The sequence below is a fragment of the Carassius auratus genome, unplaced genomic scaffold, assembly GCF_003368295.1.
Source record: "Carassius auratus strain Wakin unplaced genomic scaffold, ASM336829v1 scaf_tig00019695, whole genome shotgun sequence".
Classification (NCBI taxonomy): domain Eukaryota; kingdom Metazoa; phylum Chordata; class Actinopteri; order Cypriniformes; family Cyprinidae; genus Carassius; species Carassius auratus.
Genome location: NW_020524983.1, coordinates 4,471 through 30,836, shown reverse-complemented (window position 1 = coordinate 30,836; position 26,366 = coordinate 4,471). Strand labels below are relative to the sequence as shown.

At 36.1% G+C, this 26,366-nt stretch overlaps 1 protein-coding gene across 2 annotated transcripts; it reads right to left on the bottom strand.

Moving 5' to 3' along the window:
- Positions 1 to 917: 917 nt before the first annotated feature.
- LOC113076294 (DENN domain-containing protein 3-like) lies at positions 918 to 26,366 on the bottom strand. 2 transcript variants are annotated; one of them, XM_026248953.1, is made up of 24 exons: positions 26,171 to 26,366; positions 24,323 to 24,517; positions 23,325 to 23,613; positions 23,128 to 23,243; positions 22,813 to 22,943; positions 22,622 to 22,733; positions 22,363 to 22,482; positions 21,378 to 21,596; positions 21,124 to 21,239; positions 20,225 to 20,380; positions 17,408 to 17,504; positions 17,201 to 17,307; positions 16,035 to 16,216; positions 14,618 to 15,154; positions 10,973 to 11,232; positions 10,720 to 10,890; positions 9,014 to 9,143; positions 8,285 to 8,392; positions 5,964 to 6,103; positions 4,522 to 4,682; positions 3,976 to 4,115; positions 3,411 to 3,529; positions 1,964 to 2,101; positions 918 to 1,879 (listed from the first exon to the last, which is right to left on the bottom strand). In XM_026248953.1, exons 2-24 carry the CDS (start codon positions 24,404 to 24,406, stop codon positions 1,676 to 1,678), a joined length of 3,837 nt encoding a protein of 1,278 aa, XP_026104738.1. In that variant the 5' UTR covers positions 24,407 to 24,517; positions 26,171 to 26,366; the 3' UTR covers positions 918 to 1,675. The 2 variants fall into 2 exon arrangements, with proteins under 2 accessions (XP_026104738.1, XP_026104739.1); XM_026248954.1 differs by having other exon boundaries at positions 14,618 to 15,151; positions 26,171 to 26,365.

The following is a 26,366-nucleotide window of genomic DNA, read 5'->3' as shown; positions in this document are numbered from 1 at the left end:
AGTAAACATTAGAATTTTATTTCAAGTGTGTTTTTCTTTTCTTTTCTTTTTTTGTAAGGTTTTAGTTTTAGATAACTATAATAACATCTATTAAAGACCTGCATGAACCATTATAGACCTAATACAGCATGCAGGTTTGAAATAATATGAGGGTGATTAAATAGAATTGCATTTTTTGTGCAATCCATATTTTTAAATATCTGTTATGCATCTCTCCCTCTCACTTTGGCTCAGTGTTGGGTCTGTTAATGCATCAGATGAATGATCACAGCTGCCCATAATTCCTCGACACACTTTAATGAGAGATTCAGACCAGATTAAACCACATGACTCCTGATCTCTGGAGATGAAGATTACAAACCATAATCTGTGCTCCACAGATGGACTTCACAACCTTCAGCGAAGCGAAACGTGTCAATGCTCTCCTGAGACGTCAGTATGAGAAAATAAAATAAAAACATTGCAACTGCAACAGTCGAGATGACAAACTGAATCAAAGACTCTTATTTGCACATATATTTGTGCAACTGAAAACAGTTACGGCTATAACATAAATGCTCTGTTAAAAGGTCTAAATTAATGTAAGCATTGTTAATATGGCATGATACACAGAAGTCATGAACAGCAAACTATCATTCTACTCTTACTAGTATGCATACTGTGCACAATATGCTATTTTTCTGGAAGACCAGCTTCATTTGACAAAATATGCAATGTGCAACCAGAGCAAATTTAATATTATACTGAATATTATACCTCATTATTTAATCACACTGCCAAAAGTGTAGACATTTTTTATATACTATTCAATAACTAGTGTACTAGTATTTCAAGTACACTAGACAAGACGCTGTAAAGATGAGAACGAGAAAGACTCTGCTGCCCTCTAGTGGCGGATCAAAGGAAAACCCCAAAACACAAGTCCAGAGAGTTTTATTAGTTTAATACACAAGTCTTTTTGTTCATTTCATCTAAAATGATTATCCAAACCCCAGTCTTCAAAATGACATTTATAAACAAATACAAAAGTAAAACGCTTTGGCTATTAAAAATGGATAAATACAGATATAACAAACGATAAACTGCATTTACAAAAGTTATGGTGTGAAACAGATGCACGCAGACAGTGAGACCGTCATTACGTTTAAAGGCAATGAAAATTCAGACTCATCAATGAGGCTTATTGTTCTTCTTTTACTTAAAAAATACACATCTGAACTACGTTTATCATCGAGAAGATAAGTAGTGTTGTGTTGGAGACTAAAGTGCATTTTCACATCTTTTAAAATGCCATCAGCTGTTCATTATTCAAAGACGAACAAGTAATCAAGCACTTTACACTGGCACATGTTTCTCCCTTAGTGTGCTGTTTTTGGCCTTGAGCTCATCTAATAACAGTCCAGAGGAAACCCTTAAATCATAAATCATATTCAGACATAAATACTGATATAACACTGAAGCATTGATATAAAATGTAGTGTTTAAATGTCCTTCCCTTCTATATTGAGATTCATGTACCAAGCAAATGAACACTTGAATGATGACATGCATGTGATAAAGTGCATGTAAATCTGGCCGTGTGTGCATGCACTGCGTTTCTTCATTTACACGGCTTCTTCTGAAGACACGCTCTGGTTTGCAAAGTCTGAAACGGATCACATGTTCCGGCTGGGTTCTACTCAACTTTCCAGATGCCGATTTTGCCGTCGGCCCGCGCGGCTCCGCTGAGCACGTATCGATCTTCAGCTGAGCACAGAGTCTGGACGCTGTCTTCATGTGCCATCAGCTCCTTCTCCACCGTGTATCGATCCTTGTTCAACACGTAGATCTTCCCGCGGGTTTTCCCCTCGGGGCTGCGTCCGTGGCAGCCCACCCAGATCTGAGAGCGGGAGAGATTGTAATGTCACTCTTTATCTTGTACTCACTCACACATCTGGACAGATGAACGCGAGCGGCGTCTCACCTGGTTCTTGACTCTGATCATGCAGACGACGGCGGTGCAGTCTTTGAGCTGGATCCTGATGAAGGGTTTGTTCAGGTCTCTGCAGTGCCACACACACAGCTCCCCTGCGTCTGCGAAACCGGCCCACAGCTGCTCCGACTGCAATCACATTCCCAGCACAGGTCAGTTAACAGTCAGACTCATCACACTTTATTTGACTGATGCTTTAGAAGGGCACTGTCTGAAGTAGGACAGGTGAAAAAAATCAAAAATAAATCACAAACTATCATTTACTCAGTTACTGCAAAAAAAAAAAAAAAAAAAAAAAATTGTTATAATTATAATAACAAGATCGTAAATACTTGTTGAATTTGGAAAAATCATGCATGTTTTGAGAGAAAAAAATTAGGTTTTTTTCATTATATATACTGTATATTAAAAATGTAAATAAAAAAATTATAATAATAATAATAGACAATTTCAGATTTTTAAAAAAAATTTTTTTATGCATGCTTTATTTCAGCAAGGATGCATTAACTTGGTCAAAAGTGCCAGTAAAGACTTTATTTCAAATAAAAAATTTTTTTTTTTATATATGTATTTTTTTTTTATAAATCAAAAAATTGTATATTGCATATAGTTATGATTTCTGAAGATCACGTGACACTGAAGACTGGAGTAATGATGCTGAAAATACAACTGCGCATCACAGAAATAAATTACTTTTGAACAGATGTTTACATAGAAAACTGTTATTTTAAATGTTAATAATTTTTCATAATATTACTGTTTTTACAGTATTTTTGATGACATAAAAAAGTAGAAAAAAATTGACTGACCCCAAACTTTTGACTGGTAGTTCAAATAAATAAATAAACAAACATTATATATATATATATATATATATATATATATATATATATATATATATATATATACACATACACACACATACATATACACACACACACACACACACACATTTTAAATAAATAATAAAGTAGTTAAAGAAATGTAACACCAGCACCCCCGTATTATTTTATTTACTTATTTATTGTATTTACTTTTTCCATATATCATTATGTTAAAATGGTTAAATTAGGATTTGTATAAAAGTGTAAAAAATTGTATTGGAATATTTTTTGTTTTTGTGTCAATGTAAAAATCTTAATAAAGAGAATGTAAAAAAAAAAAAAGTTTTTAAGAAAAAAAAAATGTATCAACATATAGCATTATCTATGTAGCAGTGCACTTCCACAAACTAGCTAAAATAATAATTAAAAATAAAAATCTGAATAATTTCCCAGTCCTATTAGAAGCATCCAGGAGCCACCCAGAAGGGCCTGGCATCCACACAGCACCGTCACAATCTCTTTCTGGGACCTGATCAAAGCTGGTCCCCTCACAGTTCATTAAGTGCTGTCTCAGAGCCCAGCTGGATCAGGGTCAGGGTGAAGCTGATGTTTACCTCGTTAAAGAGCAGGAAACTGCTGAAGCCCCTCGGTGAGCTCAGCAGGTGATTTGGAAGAGACACCTTACGATGAACCGTGCCGTTCCTGCGCACTTCCAGCAGACAATCACCTCCACCTTAATACAAGACATCAGTTATGACCTGAAAATATTCTACCACCCCAAGCAGAAACCCAAAGCTTATTTATTAATCATATAATGCGTTATAACCAACGCTCAAATAGAAACTGAACTGCATAGAAACTGCACATGCAGTTTTTAAATAAACCTTTTTACTGATATTATTATAGTTCTACTCCAATGCGTTATTTAAAACTAAATCTAGAAAATATGTCTGTAATAAAACTTGGTTTCATGACCGATTTATTCAAACATACATTAGATAACAGGTTAAGTAAAATCATAATCAATATTTAATATAGTGGATTTTGTAAAATACTCCCGAGACATTGTTTCCTATCAAAATTTGAAAGCCTTTAAAAATCAAAATATCAAAGCACAATGTTTAATGCAATTATCAATGATTTCAGCCCTTCGTAATATAATAGTAGAGGCAGACTTACAGCACCACAGCATGCCGTTATGGATCTGGAGGGACTGCGGTCTGACACAGGGGACTCTGAACTGTCCTTTGACCTGCAGCGTGGACACGTCCCACACGATCACACTGCTATCCTCACTGCACGAGTACGCCAGCGTCTGACTGTCACCGACACCAGGTCAAAAGATCAATTCAATCAGCACTGAGGTCTAGATTCTGATCACTTGTTCAGCAGTGGGTGCTCTGCAGTGAATGGGTGCCGTCAGAGTGAGAGTCCAAACAGCTGTTGAATTTGCTGATTTCTTACAAACATGCAGCTTTTCACTTCTCAAGACATTAACTGATGCACTGGAGTGCTGTGGATTATTGTGATGTTTTTATCAGCTGTCATTCTGACGGCACCCATTCACTGCAGAGGATCCATTGGTGAGCAAGTGATGCAATGCTACATTTCTCTAAATCTGATTAAAAAACAAACTCATCTACGTCTTGATGGCCTGAAGGGGAAGTATATTTTATTCTTGGCTGAACTATTCCTTCATTTCCAGTTCTTTTTAGTCTCCGTTACCTGAATCTGTCTGTTCTCTCCTCCAGGGCGAGTCCCGTGACCGCACCACGATGCTCCATCAGTTGTTTGTTGCAGGAAACGCTCCGTGAATTTATGATGTAAATGAAAGAATCCTTTGAGCCGATCCACAGCTGCTGCTGGTTCACTGCCAGCATGCAATTCTGACAGGAGTGCAAACAAGTCAAATGAACAAGTGTGTTAATACAGTTACCAGCAGAGGGCAGCACTACTATGAGAACTCTAACGTGCACTAATAGTTTCCATGACTATATTGCATCCCACTAATGTGGTGCAGTCAAAAAAAATCCAAAATCCAAAGCGACTTACAAATGAGAACAATAGAAGCAGACCAACGAGAGAACAACAACAGTATACAAGTGCCATGACAAGTCTCAGTTGGCACATACAACATATTGCTTACCTGCAGGAGTATTTTTTATGGTTTTATTATTGCATTTTAATGCTTACGTGCAGGAGTATTTTTTATGGTTTTATTATTGCATTTTAATGCTTACGTGCAGGAGTATTTTTTATGGATTTATTATTGCATTTTAATGCTTACGTGCAGGAGTATTTTTTATGGTTTTATTATTGCATTTTAATGCTTATGTGCAGGAGTATTTTTTATGGTTTTATTATTGCATTTTAAAGCTTACCTGCAGGAGTATTTTTTGTAATATTATTGCATTTTAATGCTTACGTGCAGGAGTATTTTTATGGTTTTATTATTGCATTTTAATGCTTATGTGCAGGAGTATTTTTTATGGTTTTATTATTGCATTTTAAAGCTTACCTGCAGGAGTATTTTTTGTAATATTATTGCATTTTAATGCTAACATGCAGGAGTATTTTTTGTATTATTATTGCATTTTAATGCTTACGTGCAGGAGTATTTTTATGGTTTTATTATTGCATTTTAATGCTTACGTGCAGGAGTATTTTTTTGGTTTTATTATTGCATTTTAATGCTTATGTGCAGGAGTATTTTTTATGGTTTTATTATTGCATTTTAAAGCTTACCTGCAGGAGTATTTTTTGTATTATTATTGCATTTTAATGCTTACGTGCAGGATTATTTTTGGTATTATTATTGCATTTTAATGCTTATGTGCAGGAGTATTTTTTATGGTTTTATTATGGCATTTTAATGCTTATGTGCAGGAGTATTTTTTATGGTTTTATTATTGCATTTTAATGCTTATGTGCAGGAGTATTTCTTGTAGTTTTATTTATTGCATTTTAATGCTTACGTGCAGGAGTATTTTTGGTATTATTATTGCATTTTTTTCCTTACGTGCAGGAGTATTTTTTGTTGTTTTATTATAGTTTTTTGGTGCTTACGTGCAGGAGTATTTTTTGTTGTTTTATTATAGTTTTTTGGTGCTTACGTGCAAGAGTATTTTTTGTGTTATTATTTTTGAATTATAATAAGGTTTCCTCACCAGACGGGACTTTCCCACTTGAACCGAGTTGTGCTGCATCGTCCAGCTGGCCGCGTCAAACACCAGCACCTTCCCATCGCTCAAAGCGCACCACAGCTTTGGGTTTCCACCGCCGTCCAGCTCCGAAACACCCAGCTGCCCTAAAAAACACACAAGTGATGCTTACCCGACGAGCCTCTGGCATTCGTAACAGTTCAGTTTCCTTCTGAATGCTGGTAAAATCCTCCCTGCTGTGTCACGAGCCCTTACTAGAAAACTTACACAATCTGAGGGAGGATGTGTGTCTACATGCACTGAGTGAGACATACATCTGTGCTAAATTATAACATCCGGTGACAAGAAGGTCAGTCTCACAAAAAACGAGATCTTCTGTTCTCTCTCTATCTTCTACAGTTTGTCAGTCCTCAGACGTGGAAAGAAAGCATGTGTCATTACGTTCAGCTGAATCAACAGGAGTGTTTTTATGTTCCACAACAGAAAGACTGAAAACTGATTCGTGATTCTTATCAGAGTCATTTGACAAGTCTTTGATCAACGGCTGACAGCAGTGAAACCTACCAAATCAAAAACACATGAGACGATCGTATCGTGCTCCTGGTCTAAATACACACTGAGTGACATTTTTCCACAGACTAAATGCATTCAGTGACCTTTTATTGAGCCAGAATATCATAAAGAATTGAGGCTGCATTTACTCATTAACTAATATATTAAATCTGATTTATTATATTCTAATGAAATTATTAAAAAGCTATCAATATGGAAACAAAACATTAATTTAGAACACACAGTTCTGAAATCAAAGAACATAGCTATGCATTAATGCAATATGTCAATTAATATATATATATATATATATATATATATATATATATATATATATATATATATATATATATATATATATATATATATATATATATATATATATATATGCTCATTTCAATGCTCAATTCTTGGCGCTCATCAGATTTGGATCAGGTAAAATGTTCCAGACACAATGAATCCATGGTTCATTAATTTAATATATAAATGAAGTAACTGTGGTAATTAATTCAATACATCAATAAAAAGGTTTAAAAATGTTGAGTTTCGTTATAATTACGACTGAAACAATGGAATAGGCAGATATTGTATTGGATGAAATTTGCTTGGTTTTTATGCATTCTTCAGAAAATATAAATGAATTATTTATATTCATATAATAATAAAATATGTAAAAAGATAATACAGTTTATATAAATAATGTAGAAATCCACCCCAAAAAACTAATAATAAAAACATTTTAAATGCAAAAAAACAACAACAACAATAACAACAACAAAATGCTTGGAGCATGCAAAAAATAAAAAATAAAGCTTGGAGCATGCAAAAAATAAAAAATAAAGCTTGGAGCATGCAAAAAAATAAAAAATAAAAAATAAAGCTTGGAACATGCAAAAAATAAAAAATAAAAAATAAAGCTTGGAGCATACAAAAAATAAAAAATAAAAAATAAAGCTTGGAGCATGCAAAAAATAAAAAAGAAAAAATAAAGCTTGGAACATGCAAAAAATAAAAAATAAAAAATAAAGCTTGGAGCATACAAAAAATAAAAAATAAAAAATAAAGCTTGGAGCATACAAAAAATAAAAAAGAAAAAATAAAGCTTGGAGCATGCAAAAAATAAAAAATAAAAAATAAAGCTTGGAGCATGCAAAAAAAAAAAAAAAAATTAATAAAAGAAAAACGAAAAAACCTTGGAGCATGCAAAAAAAAACAAACAAAAAAAAAATAAATCAAAATCAAATAACCCCAAAACCTGACCTGGAGTTGTGCTTGTTTAGCTTCGTTACGCCTTTAACAAACACAGTAAAGAATGAAGTGCTTCAGATCCTTGAACAAAGGTTTGTGTTTCACCCAATTCACTTACAGCACGTCACTCAGAGGAAATCTTAATGACATCTGTCCAGACTCCTGAATGAGTCCAGTAAGGGTGAATATGGCGTAATCGTACACTGGAAGGAAATAAGAGAGCACGGAAACTCAGCCCTGGGTGCTTTCTGTGAAACTGACTGGAAAACCTGTTCTTCTCCATGCTCGCAGGATCACACACAAACATGTGAACAGGTCACTGGAGTAACACACTACCCTTCTACCAGTGACACGTCTGTGGAAACACCAGGGGAAACTGGCTGATCTGGGCGAGAGACACTTGAAAGCGAAAGCTGATTTGATATGAGACAAACGTGTTAGGCTTGCTCTGTTCTAAACAGATAAATACTGCACTCCGCGTTCCTTTCTTTATTTTGATAAACACAAAAGACGTTCAGCAGACCAACCAGGTGTGTAGAGCAGGATGTCCACCGCCTGAGGAGCCGTCTGGTCCAGAGACGGGTTGATCTTGTGTTTCAGGGTCTCAGATGTAGTTTCAGGGACCGTCGTGGGCACTACAATACACCCGGAGACAGAGACAGTCACTAAATATAAATCAGTCATTTATCACACGGTTGGTGACACGTACTCTGCTGTTTTTAGCTCCAACTAATGCCTTCAGACTGCTCATTTATTGAAAATATTGAGATCACGATGATTACATAACATTACATTTCCTCATTACATAAGTCATTTTCTCTGAAAGCATCATGCATTTATTGAACTTACTTTTTTTTTTTTACCGTGCATCTCATTTAAATATAATTGAAAAACAAATAAAACAAACATTTTGATAAATAAAATAAGTCACATATAAAAATATGTAATTTATTCAAATGTGTGTCTACATACATATACACACATTTAAAAATTATGAAAATAATTAATTTAATAATAAGATAATTGTATAACAATCTTGATTAATTACTAAATAACGAGCAATTAATTATCTTTTTTTTTTTTTATTGAGTGTCACACACACACACACACACACACATATATATATTTGTTTGTGTGTATATATATAATTGCATGACTTAGTAATTATGCACGTTCAGCCATAAATGAAAAAGGCAGAGTAAGAGATCTGGAGTAAACGTGGTTCTTCAGAACAGCACTTATTGAGTGATACACACCCTCATGCTTCTTCTTGTCAAAGTAGGCCAGTTTGGTAGCAGCGAAGATGGCTTTCTGGGACTGCAGGCTGCCGACCACAGCGTCCATCAGCAGAACGTTAGTCAAGGCCTGCTCCATGAACTGAGGGTCCTGCAGGACACACATCACAGCACACATTCACACGGCTGAGACTCTCCTGACCCTCGGGACAACAGCTATTAATGTCTCCATGCAATTTGAGAAAGTGAGAGCAACTCCACCCGAAACTAAAATATACACTTCTGCGCTAAACTCTGACACCTCACATTAAAACCTGCAGCATTCAGTAAAAACAATGACACTGTGTTCTGGTGTCTTCAGGTTCACAGTAAATGCTGCTCCACACAAACTTCAGAACAGCTTTTTCACATCATTTTGGTGGACATGAGTTTTCAAGACCTTCTTTTCATGACAAAAAGCATTTATAATAAACCTGCTGTCAAGTAAACGCAGATTTACTTAATGCCGTTTTTCTGCCAAAGGTTTAACGTTTGAAAGTGATGAATTTAAACATATTAGTACTGTAAATGGCAGTTTAAATTAAATGTATTATTAATATACTTAATGAATACAATTATATTATTTCGGGCTGTCAAACGATTAAATCACATCCAAAATAAAAGTGGATATTTATTATGTACATATAAATACATACAATTTTTTTTAAGTTTATATATTTAATATATTTATATATAATAGAAATTATATGAATAGAAATATATACATCTATAAACTATATACTGTATATGTGTGTTTTTATATATACACATAAGGAATATACACAGTGCATAAACATGTTATGTAAACAAAAACTTTTATTTTGGACGTTATTAATCACGGTTAATCATTTGATAGCACTAATTTTATTAAAATAATATTTCTATAATTTTTATGTTATAGCAATATATTTTAAATCTTTAGTAGTCAGTAGTCTATAAATATACATAACTTTAAATAACATAAAAATAATAAATAAAAATAAATTAGATCAAGACAACAACTAAGAAAAAGAACATTTACTTACTAAGAAAATAAAAAAAACCTACCATATGTTTTTATCTTGATTATTTTTGTTTTCATAATTACTTGAAGCCAAAATCGTAATTTTAAATAAAATTTTATTAACACTTATCCTGTCTTATTTTTTTTTTTTTTATAATTTGATTAGAAAAATATATAAAGTAATAACAATAAAATCTCAGCTGCACCAATATGAGATGTTTTCTTATGACATGAAATGTTCACTATCAAAGTTAAAGCTGCAATACGACAAAATTATCATTATTGGCCTGTAACTCATCAATTTTACTACAATTTTATATATAACTATACATTTTTGATGGTTTTAACATTTGAAAGTGAAGATTTAAAAACATACTAGTACTGAAACTTACATTGTGTAAAACAAAATTACTAATAAGATATATTTTTTATAAGATATAAATATATGTGCTTTGAAACGGCAGAGGCTAGATTTATAAATCTAATAGCCTGGATTTATACTTTCAGTGGAATAGAAATCTTATACAGTATTACAGTTTATCGGTCGAAAAATGGTAATTTGGCTTTAACAGCGGTCAATCATGTTGGTATGCAAATTAGCGGCCTGAACTTATTTACAAATATTTCATATCCGAGGGGTTTGGCTGATCCAGGAGATGAATTTTAGCTAAAGCAAAGACCGAACCTTATGGTTGTCCGCCATCTTCCTCCCGGCCCACATCTCTCTGATCATCAGGTGCCAAACGTCACACTCCGACTTCAGATTGGCCTCGAACGTCTCCTTCCTGTGGGACGTTTTGATCTTCAGCGTCGGGATCCTCAGCAGAAGGAAAGGTGCAGAAGAGATCTTCACGTCCTGGATGAGAAGAATAAAGCCTTTCAAAGCAGCAGTTAATGCAGTAACTATTAAAGCCGGGTCGATGTGAGCGAAACCTCACCTCGATATCTCTGAACTTGGTGATCTCGAAGTATCCCGGCCGGCCCTCCGTCAGCAGGAAGAGCCTGCGCTGGGTCATGGCGATCTTCCCCACGCCGTGGCTGGTCTTCACCGAGGACGAGAGCTTGTAGACACATTCGTCGGTCTCCAGGTGCTCCAGCACGACGACCGGCAGATCCACGTCCTGAGACGCCCCCTCGGACTCCTTCCAGAAGTTGTAGAAGAAGCAGAAGGTCTCTGGATCCACCTGCTTCTGCTGACCTGGAGAAGATGTTACAAACATGAGCACTTTACTGAAGATTGGGATTTTAGATGCCACGGAAAACCAAATACCATCATCTTTGTGCAAGGCACCCGTAAATAAATGAATATAGGGTATAAAGCAGCTACCCAATTTATATTGTGATATTTAACATATTTATAAACTAAGAAAAATATATGTTTTTTATTTATTTATTATTTGTAAAATATTTAGTTTATATAACATTACGTTATGTTGCGGGGTGTTTCCACATATACTATACTACTGTACTGTTTAATTGATAATTACATAATAGATTTTTTTATTATACACGTATTTAATTTAATCTAAATATAAATCAAATATTTAATTATCTATTGTTTTTTTTTAATTAGTGTAATTTTAATTACTATTTATAATTTTACTTTTTTTACAGTTTTCTCTTAATTTTTATATGCTGATGGATCATCTTATTTAAATATTATATAGTTCAGTAAATCTTATCTATTTATTTAGTTTGATCTCATATTTATCATTTATTTTTACATTTTTATCCTGTTTCCTTTAAACTTTGATTGTTTGAAATATTATCCAATTTAATTATATATGCATATATTTTATTTTAGTTTTATGCATTTAATCTTTTTAATTTTATCTCATTTATTTATATATTTCAATCTAGTTTTATGTATTTAATAATCATATTTCTAATGATCTCTTCTAATGTATGTATGTATGTATATATATATATATATATATATATATATATATATATATATATATATATATATATATATATATATATATATATATATATATATATATAAAATAAAATACATTTTTATTTATTAATTCAGTTTCATAATCTGACTTTTTAGCATTTATTTCTACATTTTTACACTACTTTTTAAACTTTGATTTTAATTGGTAGGACAAGGAAGTTTCAAAGAGTCATCATTTACTCATTATTTACTTTCCATCGTGTTAAAAACCGGTATGACTTTCCTTTTCCAAGGGACGCAAATGAACAAATACAAGAACAGCGAGAGGGGGAAAAAGTGGCAACAAAAAAGCATTAAATAAAATCAGTCACAGGACTCATGCACTATACATACTGCAGGTCTTCTGATGTCATACGATGCTTTTGGTGAGGAACAGACTCAAATATAATCATTGTATCTTATTGATATATTCAAATATGAGGTGGACTTTAAATGACCAAAACGTCTCTTCCACATGACACAAACGAAGGAAAGTCATGTAGTTTGAGAACATGATCACGGGGAAATGCTGAATGAATTATTGGAGATCTCGTGACATCGTGATTAAAGGTGCTTTCTTTACTTTATGGCTCCAATCAATAAAACAATAAGGTAAATTCCAGAGAGATGTATACAAACAGCACACAATACAGCTAAAAATATCTCCTTAAACCTGAATTTGAACTAAAGCATTCTTCAAATGTTTTTAAATAAAAGAAGGAGTATGAGTGTGAGTAAGAACTGCGTTTGACACACATGACAAACACAAACCTGTTCTACTAATACCGTCCAGGAACTGATGTGTGATGTGTCACATGACTTTAAATAGGCAGGAAATGATTAACCAGCACTGTGCTACTCCAGCAAGTGAACACAGGACTAAAGCTAGGATTTACACACATACTGGGTTAGAGATGGCAGCTCTGAATGTCGACACACACACACACACGCATTCATGCTCTTGCAGGTACAGTACGGAGTCACACGTGTGCCATCATGCCATGATGCTGTTAGTGTTGATGGCACATGCAAACTAATCTTACCCTCCAGCTCAAGGCAAAACACAGACTGGGAGGTGAAAACCACACCTGACAAACCAAAGCCAGTTTTACCAAAAACACTAGAAATGCACGATACATCGGTGACCACATCACTATTTGCCATTATTAATATCAACATACTCCAATGATTTTTATCTGCTGGAATGGGCCGATATTGGAAGCAGATATTTTAAGATATCCCAACAATATATTCTATACAACATAGTAAAACATCATATATCATATATCATCAACCTAGCTAACCATCCATCCATCTTCTCATCTATCATCTGCCTGTCTATCTACCCATCCATCTATCCATCATCTACCTGTCTATCTACCATCCATCCATCCATCCACTATATACCTGTCTATCTACCCATCCATCTATCCATCATCTACCTGTCTATCTACCCATCCATCCATCTACATATACATATTTATCTACCCATTCATCCATACATCAATAATCTACCTGTCTATCTACCCATCCATCCATCTACATATACATATTTATCTACCCATTCATCCATCCATCAATAATCTACCTGTCTATCTACCCATTCATCCATCCACTATATACCTGTCTATCTACCCATTCATCCATCCATCCATCATCTACCTGTCTATCTACCATCCATCCACTATATACCTGTCTATCTACCCATTCATCCATCCATCATCTACCTGTCTATCTACCATCCATCCACTATATACCTGTCTATCTACCCATTCATCCATCCATCATCTACCTGTCTATCTACCATCCATCAACTATATACCTGTCTATCTACCATCCATCCATCCATCCATCCACTATATACCTGTCTATCTACCCATTCATCCATCCATCCATCATCTACCTGACTATCTACCATCCATCCATCCATCCACTATATACCTGTCTATCTACCCATTCATCCATCCATCCATCATCTACCTGACTATTTACCATCCATCCATCAACTATATACCTGCCTATCTACCCATTCATCCATCAATCATCATCTACCTGTCTATCTACCATCCATCATCCATCCATCCACTATATACCTCTCTATCTACCCATTCATCCATCCATCTATCATCTACCTATCTACCCATCCATCTATCCATCCATTCACATATACCTATCTAATTACCCATCCATTCATCCATCCATCATCTATCTGTCTATCTATCTAGTTTGAATTTGTGGGGAAAAAAGCCTCTGAAATTTGAGGTTGATGGTTAGTTTGTGTGTTGTTTTTGACTAACTTCTTCCACTTCAGATGTCATTTCTAGCGATAAATTAGTACTGACTGCAGTAATAAAATATTCGCTTAGTTATCACCAAAGCTCCCTCTATTTTGTTCAAGATCATTAAACTATTAAACCGTCTCAGAAGTCTGTCTGAAATCAGTTTCATAAAGTAACTTCATAAACAAGCACTGCCTGTGAAGTAGATTTCTGTTAGGGCAGGAGCTTAATCTTTCAGATGCAGCCTTGGATTGCAAGAACAGGAAAGGTTTGATCTCTGTCAGTTTCCTTAGCCAATCAGTTTGCTTGTCAGTTTGGCCCAATCACACGACAGCTCTATGCTGATGTACGAACTTTGAACTCACCCACAGTCAGCGCCTCAAACAGCCGCTGGATGGTGCCCTGATCTCTCACGATACCCGACTCCTGAACACGCCGAACAAAGTCTTCCATGTGCAAGTGTTTCTTGGGCAGTTTGAATCTCTTCACCGACCCGCCATCCACTGGTCGAGCCCTCTCTCGATCACTCTCTCTTTTCACCCGGCTGATCAGACGCTTCAAATCAGGGCGTCGCTCGGCCGTCTTCCTCTCCTCCACCGGTAGAGACTCAACCAGCACGTTCAGCATCTCGGCTGGAAAGATCTCCATGTCTGTCTTATACAAGCTCTGGAAGTCTGTGAGGGCATCCAGACGCTTCCCAGCGACAGAGTTCACCAGCCCGCGCAGGTAATAGTACCGTGCCAGGAGGGCGGAGTCATCTGGGGATGCACCGGAGATGGCTTTGCTCAAGTCTCTGATGAGGTCATTGTAGTAATTCTGAACGTACTGGTAGGAGAGCGGTGGAGGGAAATCTGGGAGTTTAAAGGTTTTGATCGGCCTTGAGGGACTCCAGGAACCTGCTGCTAACATAAAATACAAGCTAAGTGGCATGGACTAGGACAAAAAATCTAAATGGACAGTCTAATTTCTTTATTAAATATAAAATAAATGTTTTATAGCTTTTAGTGCATGTCTATGTGCTAGTGTACACCTGAAGGTTGACAAAAAAAATTTAATATGAATAAACATGTTATTGTTCTGGTAGCTCAATTGGTAGAGCATTGCATTAGCAGCGCAAGGTTGTGGGTTCAATTCCCAGGGAGCACGTTAGGTAAAAAAATTTCGCTTTGGATAAAAATTTCTGCTAAATGCATAAATGTAAATGTAAATGTAATTCTAAAAAATAAAAAAAACAGTTCAACATCCCATCTTAAATAATTTTTTCTCTCAATAAATATTAGTTTTTATTGAAGAATAAACTGTCGTAACGAATTGTGTTTTTATATATTTATATACTGTTAAAGTTATAATAAAGTTACAGTCTATATGATATAACAACGTTTTATATCATATAATATTGTGATGGACCATGGGTGGGGGGGGCTTCAAATTACTGTTATTATTCAAATTATATTAATACTTTTATTTAATATTAAATAATTTAGTTAATTATAAAAAAAATTATAAGTCTTACTAATTTAAAATGCTAGAAAAAAAAACATAAAATCAAAATGTACTTAAATATTTTTTTCCCTCTCAATAACTTGTTTTTATACATTATATATAACAATAGCACATTAAAACCCTTGATAATATATCTTAAAAAAAGAGACATGTCCTTCAATATCTATGGTTCAAATTCCTCTTTCAATTAAAACAAATTGCATTCATTAAACCACACGAATCCCTGGAGTTTCCCTGGCTAAGGCTTGTTTCAAAATACGACGCTCCAAGTTTCCTCACCGCTCTGGAACGTCATGGTCCCCATGGACGTCTGTCGTATCGGGACCGTGAGCAGCCGGTGATCCGCCAGGTTTGGCATACTCATCCCCAGCCTTCTGTTCAGGCCGTTCTCTGGTTGGACGAACTTGCGGTTGATCGCCTCCATCGTGGGTCTGCGTGGAGACACTGTCAAGGTCTTTATCCTGAGCAAAAGAGACAGAGACGTGTTTTAATTCAGCTCATTGATGTCAGATGATGAACTTGATCACCCAAACTGAATCTTAAAGAAACATTCTGCTGCTTTTAACCTAATATCTTACACTGCACGGGTGACCTGCTCTGTTCATCGATGAGTAGAAATGCATGGAAATGTTAACAGTAAGTACACTTACGGAGACAGCGGTTAAACATGCAGAATCGGGAAAACTATGTCTGACCTTTTTATTTTTAGAAGTAAAACACTGGCTGCTGTGGCGGAATAACCTACAAAACCTGTTAAGTTACAAAAATCATGCCAAAATAAATAACAACCCTGGTTACTTTTCCTTGGTATCTGTTAGCAGGAAGAGAAGAGTCCAAATGATCTGTGGTAACTGCCAAACATGCAGTATAAACGGAAAAAATCATTACAAAAGGTCATGCTAACTTCATGTAGAGTACATGTAAAGTATCACACTGAAAGAAATCCATAATGAGGAGACACCTCTTTCTCTATTCACCAATGAGTTAAACATCTTAGGTTTTCATCAAGTAGATCCCTAATGCACGATCAGCTGACGAGTAAACAGTTACTTTCTTGAGGTGATATCCTGAGGAAGACGTGATCTAACCGTCCGTAACTGTTTACACTGCACACAGACGTTACATCAGTTCTGCATCCGCTTAGAGAAGAAGTGCTACTCTACCTCAAAAAGAGGAATTAGAAATGCACGACTCCGATATCAATCATTTTTATGTTTGCGGCTTTGTGCAATTCATGCAAGCTTTGCAGTTAGCTTTTTGTCCTCCTTCCTCGAATTTTATTTACTGTAAATGCATTTCATATAAATGCAGTGAACTGGTGATGCAAAACAAGCAAAATACCTGAAAAATAACACAATATTCATTTAACTGAATGAACAGAAACTGGAAACAGACAGAGAGAGATGAGATGAGATTCCATTGCGTTAATGTTGACTTTTATTTACCTGCGAGACTCGGATGAGCGGATGTTAAGCTGCATGCGAGTGAAAGCGTCATTCCTTTGGTTCAAACGATCCCGTAGAAATGAGTGGAATATATGAGTGTCTAAAACCTACACACACACACACACACACACACACACATGCATGAGTGAGAGGGTTTGGTAGAGAAACACATGCTGGGTGTAAAACCAGGCACAAGTATTTATTTACCTTCTTGTAGAACGTGTGGTCGGTCATCTCTCTGGACCTGAGGAACTCCTCGCTGTTGAAAACACGATGCTCATAGTTCAGGAAATCACAAACCTCACTACAGAGAGAAGAAAAAGAAAACATATGGATTTCAGATCCATCACATAGCATGAGACAATATTTTGAATAAGAATTGGGTTTCAAATAAATCTGACCACCGCAGAAATGACAGAATGTTTCAGTTCTGAATCTAAATGACATCATTCTGAGTTTAACCAATCATAACTGACCTCATTTACATATGACATACATAGCTTGTTTAATTTTAACAATGTGTCCTAGAGTCAGTGTTGTAGTCGAGACCAGCTCATTCGAGTCCGAGTCCAGATCGAGTCCAGAGAGGGTCGAGTCCGAGACAAGACCGAGTTCAGAAAGGGTCGAGTCCGAGACAAGACCGAGTTCAGAAAGGGTCGAGTCCGAGTCAAGACCGAGTTCAGAAAGGGTCGAGTCCGAGACAAGACCGAGTTCAGAAAGGGTCGAGTCCGAGACAAGACCGAGTTCAGAAAGGGTCGAGTCCGAGACAAGACCGAGTTCAGAAAGGGTCGAGTCCGAGTCAAGACCGAGTTCAGAAAGGGTCGAGTCCGAGACAAGACCGAGTTCAGAAAGGGTCGAGTCCGAGACAAGACCGAGTTCAGAAAGGGTCGAGTCCGAGACAAGACCGAGACCAGAGAGATTGGGTCTGAGACAAGACCTAAAGAAATCTTCAAGAGTATGTAAAATGTTTGGTGGATACAATAAAGGGTAAAAGGGCCACATAGTATGTGGTGTAAAGGTAATTTTATTAGTATTATGAATTGTAACTTGTCAATATTAAGTGCTCATTTTCACATAACATCGTTGTACCACTATACACATCCATATAACCTTTCTAGTACAAGTAACATTACTGTACCACTATACCTGTAAATGTTCAACTGTAACAGCTTTTACATAACTTTTAACCTTGAAGCTTAACTAATGACTGCTAATATCTTTACAATGTCTTGTATTATGTGCACTTTAGATGTTGTGAAGATTACAGATGGGCATAATTACTTTTCAAAAAAATAAGTGAGGAGACCATCCTGCTACCCAACCAAGCACGATGTGGTCTCATGATCAATCCACCCCGACTAAAAACTCTCTTTACTGGTGCAGAGGAAGCGGGGACTGACAAAAGTTACCATTTCATCACTTTCTGTAACAGCAACGGATAATCTAATGCTAATTTCCCTGGATGGTGCGTTTTAATGCAGGGTAAAATACACACTAGTCCAAGTTTTTTTTTTAGTTACGGAGGCAGGAGGGTAACTTAAGGCCGGTGACATACTGGCTGCGTGGCGTCTCTACTGCGTGCCAGAAGCGTGGAGGCTGCTTCGCGTTTTCTGTGTCTTTACACACCAGAAGCGTGCCTGCACGCGGCGCTTGGCGCACTGCTGCTGCTGTAGGAAACATAGAGGGAGGGCGCCAAAAAACCAGGCTCTTGTTTTCATGACAACAATATCAACTTTTTTTTTTACACACCTACTGATAGGACACCGTCAACAGTATTGACGGCACAATAGAGTATGTTTGACAGGTGCAATATTTGAAAAACGTTCATTATTAATTTATTTTTTAAATTACATTTATACCTGAATTTATGCCAACCTATAGACTTTCAAATATCAAAATGTCATGAATTAATATGTATTTGTGTACAAAATGACATATAAACATATTTTACTTTTTTGCCTAGAAACGCTTCCAACATGCACGCGTGTCGCGTGAAAAATAGGCGTCGGTTCTATTTCTAGCATGCACGGGTTTTAAGCGCGTCTCACGCAGGCAGTCTGCAAGATCTAACCTGTTAACATGGGAGCTGAATTAAAAACAGACACGCCACGCAGCTGAGACGCTTGCGCCACACATCCAGTGTGTCGCTGGCCTTACGTCTCACGTCAAAAGAAAATCACCAGTCATTGGATGTCTCAAACATACATCAATTTAAATAAACATTAACATACAGTAATAATCATGAAATATTTTGATTGGGACTCGAGTGGACTCGGGCATAAGTCCGATTCCTAATATGTTCGAGTCCGAGTCAATACCGAGTCAAAATGCACACGAGTCCATGACAAGACCGAGACCATTAAAATACGGTCTCAAGACCGAGTCCAAGACCGAGTCCGAGTCTCGAGTACTCAACACTGCCTAGAGTTATTTAACTTACACATATAAACACGTATAAACACACACACAAACACACATATACACACACACACACACACACACACACACACACACACACATATATATATATAACCATAGCTTTTTTGGTTGTGGCTTTTAAGAAGAAAAAACATTAAATGGAGGGGATTTTGTTGTTTGTTGCCATCAGTGTTATTTTAGTATTATTTATATAATATTATCATTATTATTATATTATAGATTATTTATATAGAATTATAAATATTATATATTATTTATATAGTATTTATTAATATTTACCTAGCTTTAATTTATTTTTAATTTATGTTTCAGTATTAGTAAATTTAGTATTTTAAGTAAAAAATATTTATTATATATATATATATTTATATTTCATGTTAAATAATTTTGTTTAGTTATAGCTAACAATAACAATTTTTTTTTACAAAATGTTAAATAACTAAACCTTAAATATAGCGTAGGACGGAGTTTAAGGGGTCATAGAGAGGGTGAAAACATGGTCAACACAATATAAAGACACAATGAAAATAATATAATGACAGAAGCATCATATGACATGAGCTCTAGACGTGCTGAGCTTCAGACCTGAAGATGTTGACGATGAGCTCCATGCTGACGTTTAGGATGACGGAGTTGACTTTGCGCTGCCACTGTCTCCTGTGAGCGCGCTGATCGTTGATGTCAGATCGGCTGGCGGCGTCACACACATCCAGATCATAGTGAAGCTGCAGTCCTTTAGCTCTACACAAACACACACAGAACACACTCAACACTGCAGCGCCGCATTCACACCACAACCTGAAGCTGAACTAACAACACGCTCTGAGCCCTGCAGCGCTGTTTATGTGATGGATGACTCCGTTTATTAGGAGAGATTATGTTCATTATTTGCAATTTACTTAATCATGTCTCTGGGCTCCCTTGAGTTTGACGCTCTGTACACAACAGGATCATGTTCAACAGCGAGCGTAAAATCAAGTCAATCACCTCAAACTATAAATAATGCCATGTTGTGCTGAATTACAAAAACACCCTGGTGGTATCCATATTAAAGGTGCAGTGTGTCATGTTTACAGTGTTAAAATGTTAAAATACTGTCTTTTTTCCCAGATTATCTTCAAAAATAAAATGGCTTCACAAATATGAAATGTTTTCAACATTGATAATCAGAAATGTTTCTTGAGCAGCAAATCAGCATATTATTATGATTTCTGAAGATCATGTGACACTGAAGACTGGAGGAATGATGCTGAAAATACAGCAGTGCATCACAGAAATAAATTACTTTTGAACAGATATTCACATAGAAAACAGTTATTTTAAATGATAATAATATTTCATAATATTACAGTTTTTTTTTGTATTTTTGATCAAATAAATGCAGCCTTGGAGACTTCATTCATTCACATTAAAAAGTCTTACTGACCACCAAACTTTCATACAATATGGTGTGCAAAGTAAAACAGGAATTTTGAGTCTCTTACCGGAATATAAAACAGTCTTTGGCTGTCAGTGGCACATCTGGAAGATCAAATCTGTTTGAAGTTGAAGACGACACTGTTCCTTTGTCAATGTCTATAAGCACCAGATCGTCCAACTCCTTTCAGAAGAAACAGGAAGCTGTCATCAACTGAGCAATGAGAAGTCTGGCTTACGATTATTAGTGTAGTCTAATTGATTTGCATGTCACATAATCATCATTTTCAAGCTAAATGGAAAAGGTTTGGAGCATGCGTACCTCTGCGACCTCCTCGAAGTGGGACGTGTGGCAGCCCATCACGAAGGCGGTGGGCGCCATGATGAAGTCCAGCATTTGGCGAGACAGGACAGGTACGAACGGATGCTGCCAGCGCAGCGGGTGAATGAAGACCATGAAGCATTCGGAGACTAGCGTGAGTTTGGCCCAGTTGGTGGACAGAAACACCACCCTCTGCTCCATCAGGATACTGCTGATGATCTGAGAGCAACAAAACCAGCAACACCTTTGAGTGGCTTTGAAATTAGATTGGATATAGCAAGCTGTAAATACATCAGCATGTCCTGTATAAAGATCTTGTTGAGTTTGATCAAAAATCTTAATGGTTTATACTGGTTTGGTGCCAGTCTAGGCACAAAATGCTTATCTGTATGTCCCAGTGTTATTTTAGCATTAATATACAGTACTATTATGGTTTTTATTCATATTTTGAATGACCTTTTTATTAGGTATTTTGTTATGTGCTATGTTATGTATCATTTTACATTTTTTAATAATACTACATCTTAAACTTAATTTATTTCTATAAATTGCTAGTGCAACATTTTTAATTTTCATTTAAAGTTTTTCATTTATTTTTTTCAAGTTTGTTATGTGACTTATCAAGACAACGCCGCTGCACAAATAGCATATAAAATAACCGTAGCAGATCTTTACAGGTGGAGCTGGGGAAGGAGGAGGATTTTAAAAAGTTGGCAGCAAAACACTCTAGCAGTGGATGCTAACCAGTCATTTAAATGTAAAGCAGAAAGCTTATTGGCTGTGAATGCAACATGAACCAATCAGCTTGTGCCAAGTATTTTAACGCTGTTTATATCATCAGTTTGTGTTTAGGATCATCATCCTGCGCCCTCTAGAGGTGACTTATATTAATATTTTGATTTTACATTTTAGTAATTTTTTATGCACTTTCGTTATTTTTATTTGTCATATATATGAGTCACAGAGGTGGCGTGAAGCTCCTGACCTGCAGGATCTGTTTGGGTTTGAAACACAGAAAGGGCAGGTGAAGATCGAGGTCCATGACGGGCCGATCCACATCCAGTCGGGAGGGAAGTTCAATCAGAAAGGGCCTGAGATTGAACACCTAGAGGAACATCCACAAAAACAACAATAAAGTAGGTGAGCTCAATCAGCCCGCACAGGTAACATAACAGAATGTATAACCAAACAGTGCAGGTTCTTGTGAACCTTTCCAGCATGACGGTGGTGATAAAGATGCTCACCACATTCAGCGGCCCGGGGGGTGGGATGGGGACCAGAGCCATTTTGGCAGAAAACTCCTTCACCTGCTCTTCAAAGTCACACATGCGGGACGTCTTCAGCTGGAGCAAGAAACTATGACAGAGGGGAAATAAACCAATTACAACTAATACTTCATGTTACAGCTAAATAAGAGTATTGGAGTGGCTCTTACCTGGACAGACAGTCTCTGAGGGCGTTATAATAAGGATATTTGGAGATGACACAAATGCTGAACGTGGTGTAGAGACGCTGCAGTTTTTTCAACTGCTGACTATTTTGATGAATCCCGTTATCTTGTTGGTACTAAAAAAAAACCACACATTTAGTGATTGTATTATTGATCAAGAAAATGCAGCCTTGGGGAGCAGAAGGGAGTAAAACAATAAAGAATCATCTTTCCTGATCCCTTTTAAATAATAGTGCATGCAGTTCTTGCATTATATCATAATTATTGTAGTAGTATATATGATGCAGCTAATGGTCTCACATGAACCGGTTTGCAGTACTGAGCCACCACACCATGAGTCTGGTTCCCAAACACATCGGTGAACACCAGGAAATGATAGCTGTCTTCTCTGCTCTCATTGGTTATTCTCAACCCATCTGTCCAAAGACAAACCAGACAGTGTCAGCCTTCCTGATTAATCACACAGAGCCACAGACGGAGGTGTTTGCGAGGGTCACCTGGGAAGCAGAGCTGCAGCAGGGCTATCAGGTCAATGTTCTGAGGAACGCTGAGGTCGTCTGAGCCGGACACCACTGGTTCGTTGGTTTGGCCGGAGTCGCTGATGGTGGAAAGCGGTCGGTCTCTCTTCTTCTTAAAGGAGCGTCTCCGCTGGCCTCTGCAGAAGGCTGAATCGAGATCCTGTTGAGTGCCATTACTGGAGCTCTCCTTCGTCACAAACGGAGGAGCGTGAACCTGCAGCACCTCCGCCTCCACCAGAGGCTCTTTACCTTTACCCTGCAGCTGCGTCTAAACAAGATGAACAGTATTAGATTGAAATGTATGTGTGTGCATTTTTCTCTAAATAAAAATGCTGACTGTGTTCATCTTGTTTGTGTGTATGCTTATTGTATGCTTATATGCATACACACAAACATGCACACATAATTACATTTTGGAAACGTTTTAAATATATATATGTATATACATATTATGTAGGATATTATCCTGAGGGAAATACAATAACACAACAAGCACAACAAACAAATGAGTGACATTTTGGAAAATATTATTATTATAAAAATTATAACTAATAATTATTATTAAAACTAAATATAGTCATATTTTATGTTATATATTAATATTACTTGTATTAAATGTGTTGTTATTAAAAAAAACTAATAAATGTATTATGTATTATTCAAAAACTATTACATTGAATTATTGATAATAAATATGTTTAGAATATGACAACATGTGTTAATTATATCATTATTATCATTATTAATTTTAAATTTAATTACAATTTCAATGTTATATACAATGCAAACACACACACATATACACACACACACACAAACACACACACATATATATATATATATATGAAGTATTTTTAATATGCATTCCATAATTATTATTGATATTTATTAATAACGTTTCAAACAGCATTTACATTTTTTTTTTCACCATTTTGTGCAGAATAACTGTAATACTGAAATGTAACGGTGTGTTTTACCAGATGTATGTCTTTCAGACGCTCATTAGAGACTCCGAGCACCAAACAGGCCTCCAACAGACCCGATGGGATGTTTCCCGCCATCAGAAGCGGTTCTGCTGAGCTCTGGCCGTCGATGATCTTCCACAGCACACTCAGAAAAGTCTTCAGTCTTCAGTCTTCAGCCCCATTGTGGTTCTTCTACTTCCTGTAGGTCTATTGAAATGAATAAGACTTCAGTTTGTGCTACAGACTGTGAAAGCAACCACTACTGCTATTACTATTACTTTTACTTATTGGTTATGGTTGGTAATGCGACATGTAGAAACCAGAACATCACAGAGACGATAAACCACCTATTAATATTGTGTAAGAAGCAGCTATTGCAGCTATGAGGATTGTATTTGAAGACGCATGCAAACAAAAAAAGGAAGTTTGCTCAGTATGAGGTACAAAAACTGTCCCCCATAAAACCATCTCATCTAAAATGTGAGAACACGGCTTTTGTTTCACAATCAAAACTCCTGAGTCAACAATCCAGCGTCTCCCGTCTGAGTCAAATGATGAAGTGACCGATTCATAGATGAATGTGTCAGCAGCATTCACAAAACTTATAAAAGTTGTCAGATCTTGTCAAACCAAACCAGCCCTGCCAAGAAATGGCAGGACTGTACGTGTGTTTACGCCATAGTTGCAACACATGATTCCTGAGTAAACCGGCGGGTGAAGTCGAGTAGAGACAGAGAGAGCATTCATCTGCTGGGGCCAAGTTTGACAAAGACGTCAGACCAGTTGGGAAAAACCAAGAAAAGACAGGTTTGTCACTGCTGAGCACATACCTCCTTCTGTTTAGCTATACTTCAGTGAAAACTACTGTGAACAACATGCTCTAGCCCTAATCATTATACATGACCCCCTTTTTATGATTTAAAAATTCATGTCACACAGCACAAACATTTAAGTTGATAAGTCGATAAGCAATATTATTTAGGTGTATTAAATTACATAAAGAAACACAAGTACATTATCAAATTTTTCAACAATGTATAATATATAAATGGTATATATGTAATATACATATACGTGAATATTTAACATTGTAAAATGTGAAATAAAATTTTTTAACATTATATACTATTACAATTTAAATCATACACACAGTCACACACACAAACACGTGTATATATATATAAAATTTTGTCATTTAGCAGACACTTTTATCCAAAGGGACTTAGAAATGAGAAAAATATAAGCAATTTAATGGCAATAACAAAGAGGCAATAATATCTAAGTGCTGTGTTTTTAATAATAAATAAAAAGAGCATGGTTTAAATGATGAATACAGATAAAAGCAAGAATATAGAATACAGAAAGAATAGAAAAGGGAAGGTGTTTGAGGGTCATTTTTATAATAAATAAAAGAAAACAATAATATAGGATAGGAAAGGAAAGGGAATGCTAGTTAGAGGCTCTTTACAAAAAGAGATCTCAAATCTCAAAATCGACAAAAGTTTAAAGTTCTTTTTGTGAAAAACCCAACTGACAACACAGAAAACAAAGCTCAATCACTCAACGAAACAAACGATTTTTGTTATCATCGGCTGGTTTTGCGTAAATTATTACGTTATGTCTCATTGCACTATTTCACATCTGCTGTCAAGCATAACCGAAACTAGAGAAAAACTCCGAGCGGATCGAGTTTAAAAACAGAAAATATAATGTTACAGTGAATGAACATAAAGAAATGTCCTGTCGTTGAAACAAGCGCAATATAATCCGAGTTAAATGACTGATTGTTTGCAAGAAGATACAACACAAAGCAGCAGCAGCAACACAATATTCATTTATAAATCAGTAAAGTAAACAAACCTGTGTCCCGCGGCGTGTCAATCACTCAGCGTGACTTAAACCGCGACTGAAAGTGAGATAATAAAGCGCTGCTTCTGATGTAGGTCAGAATCAGTTCAAAACACGCCTCGCTGTGACCATAAAGACCCGTCAAACTCAGTTTGTGTGTGGGCAATGGAAACCGCGCAACTGGAACTCCTGCCGAAAACACCAACCC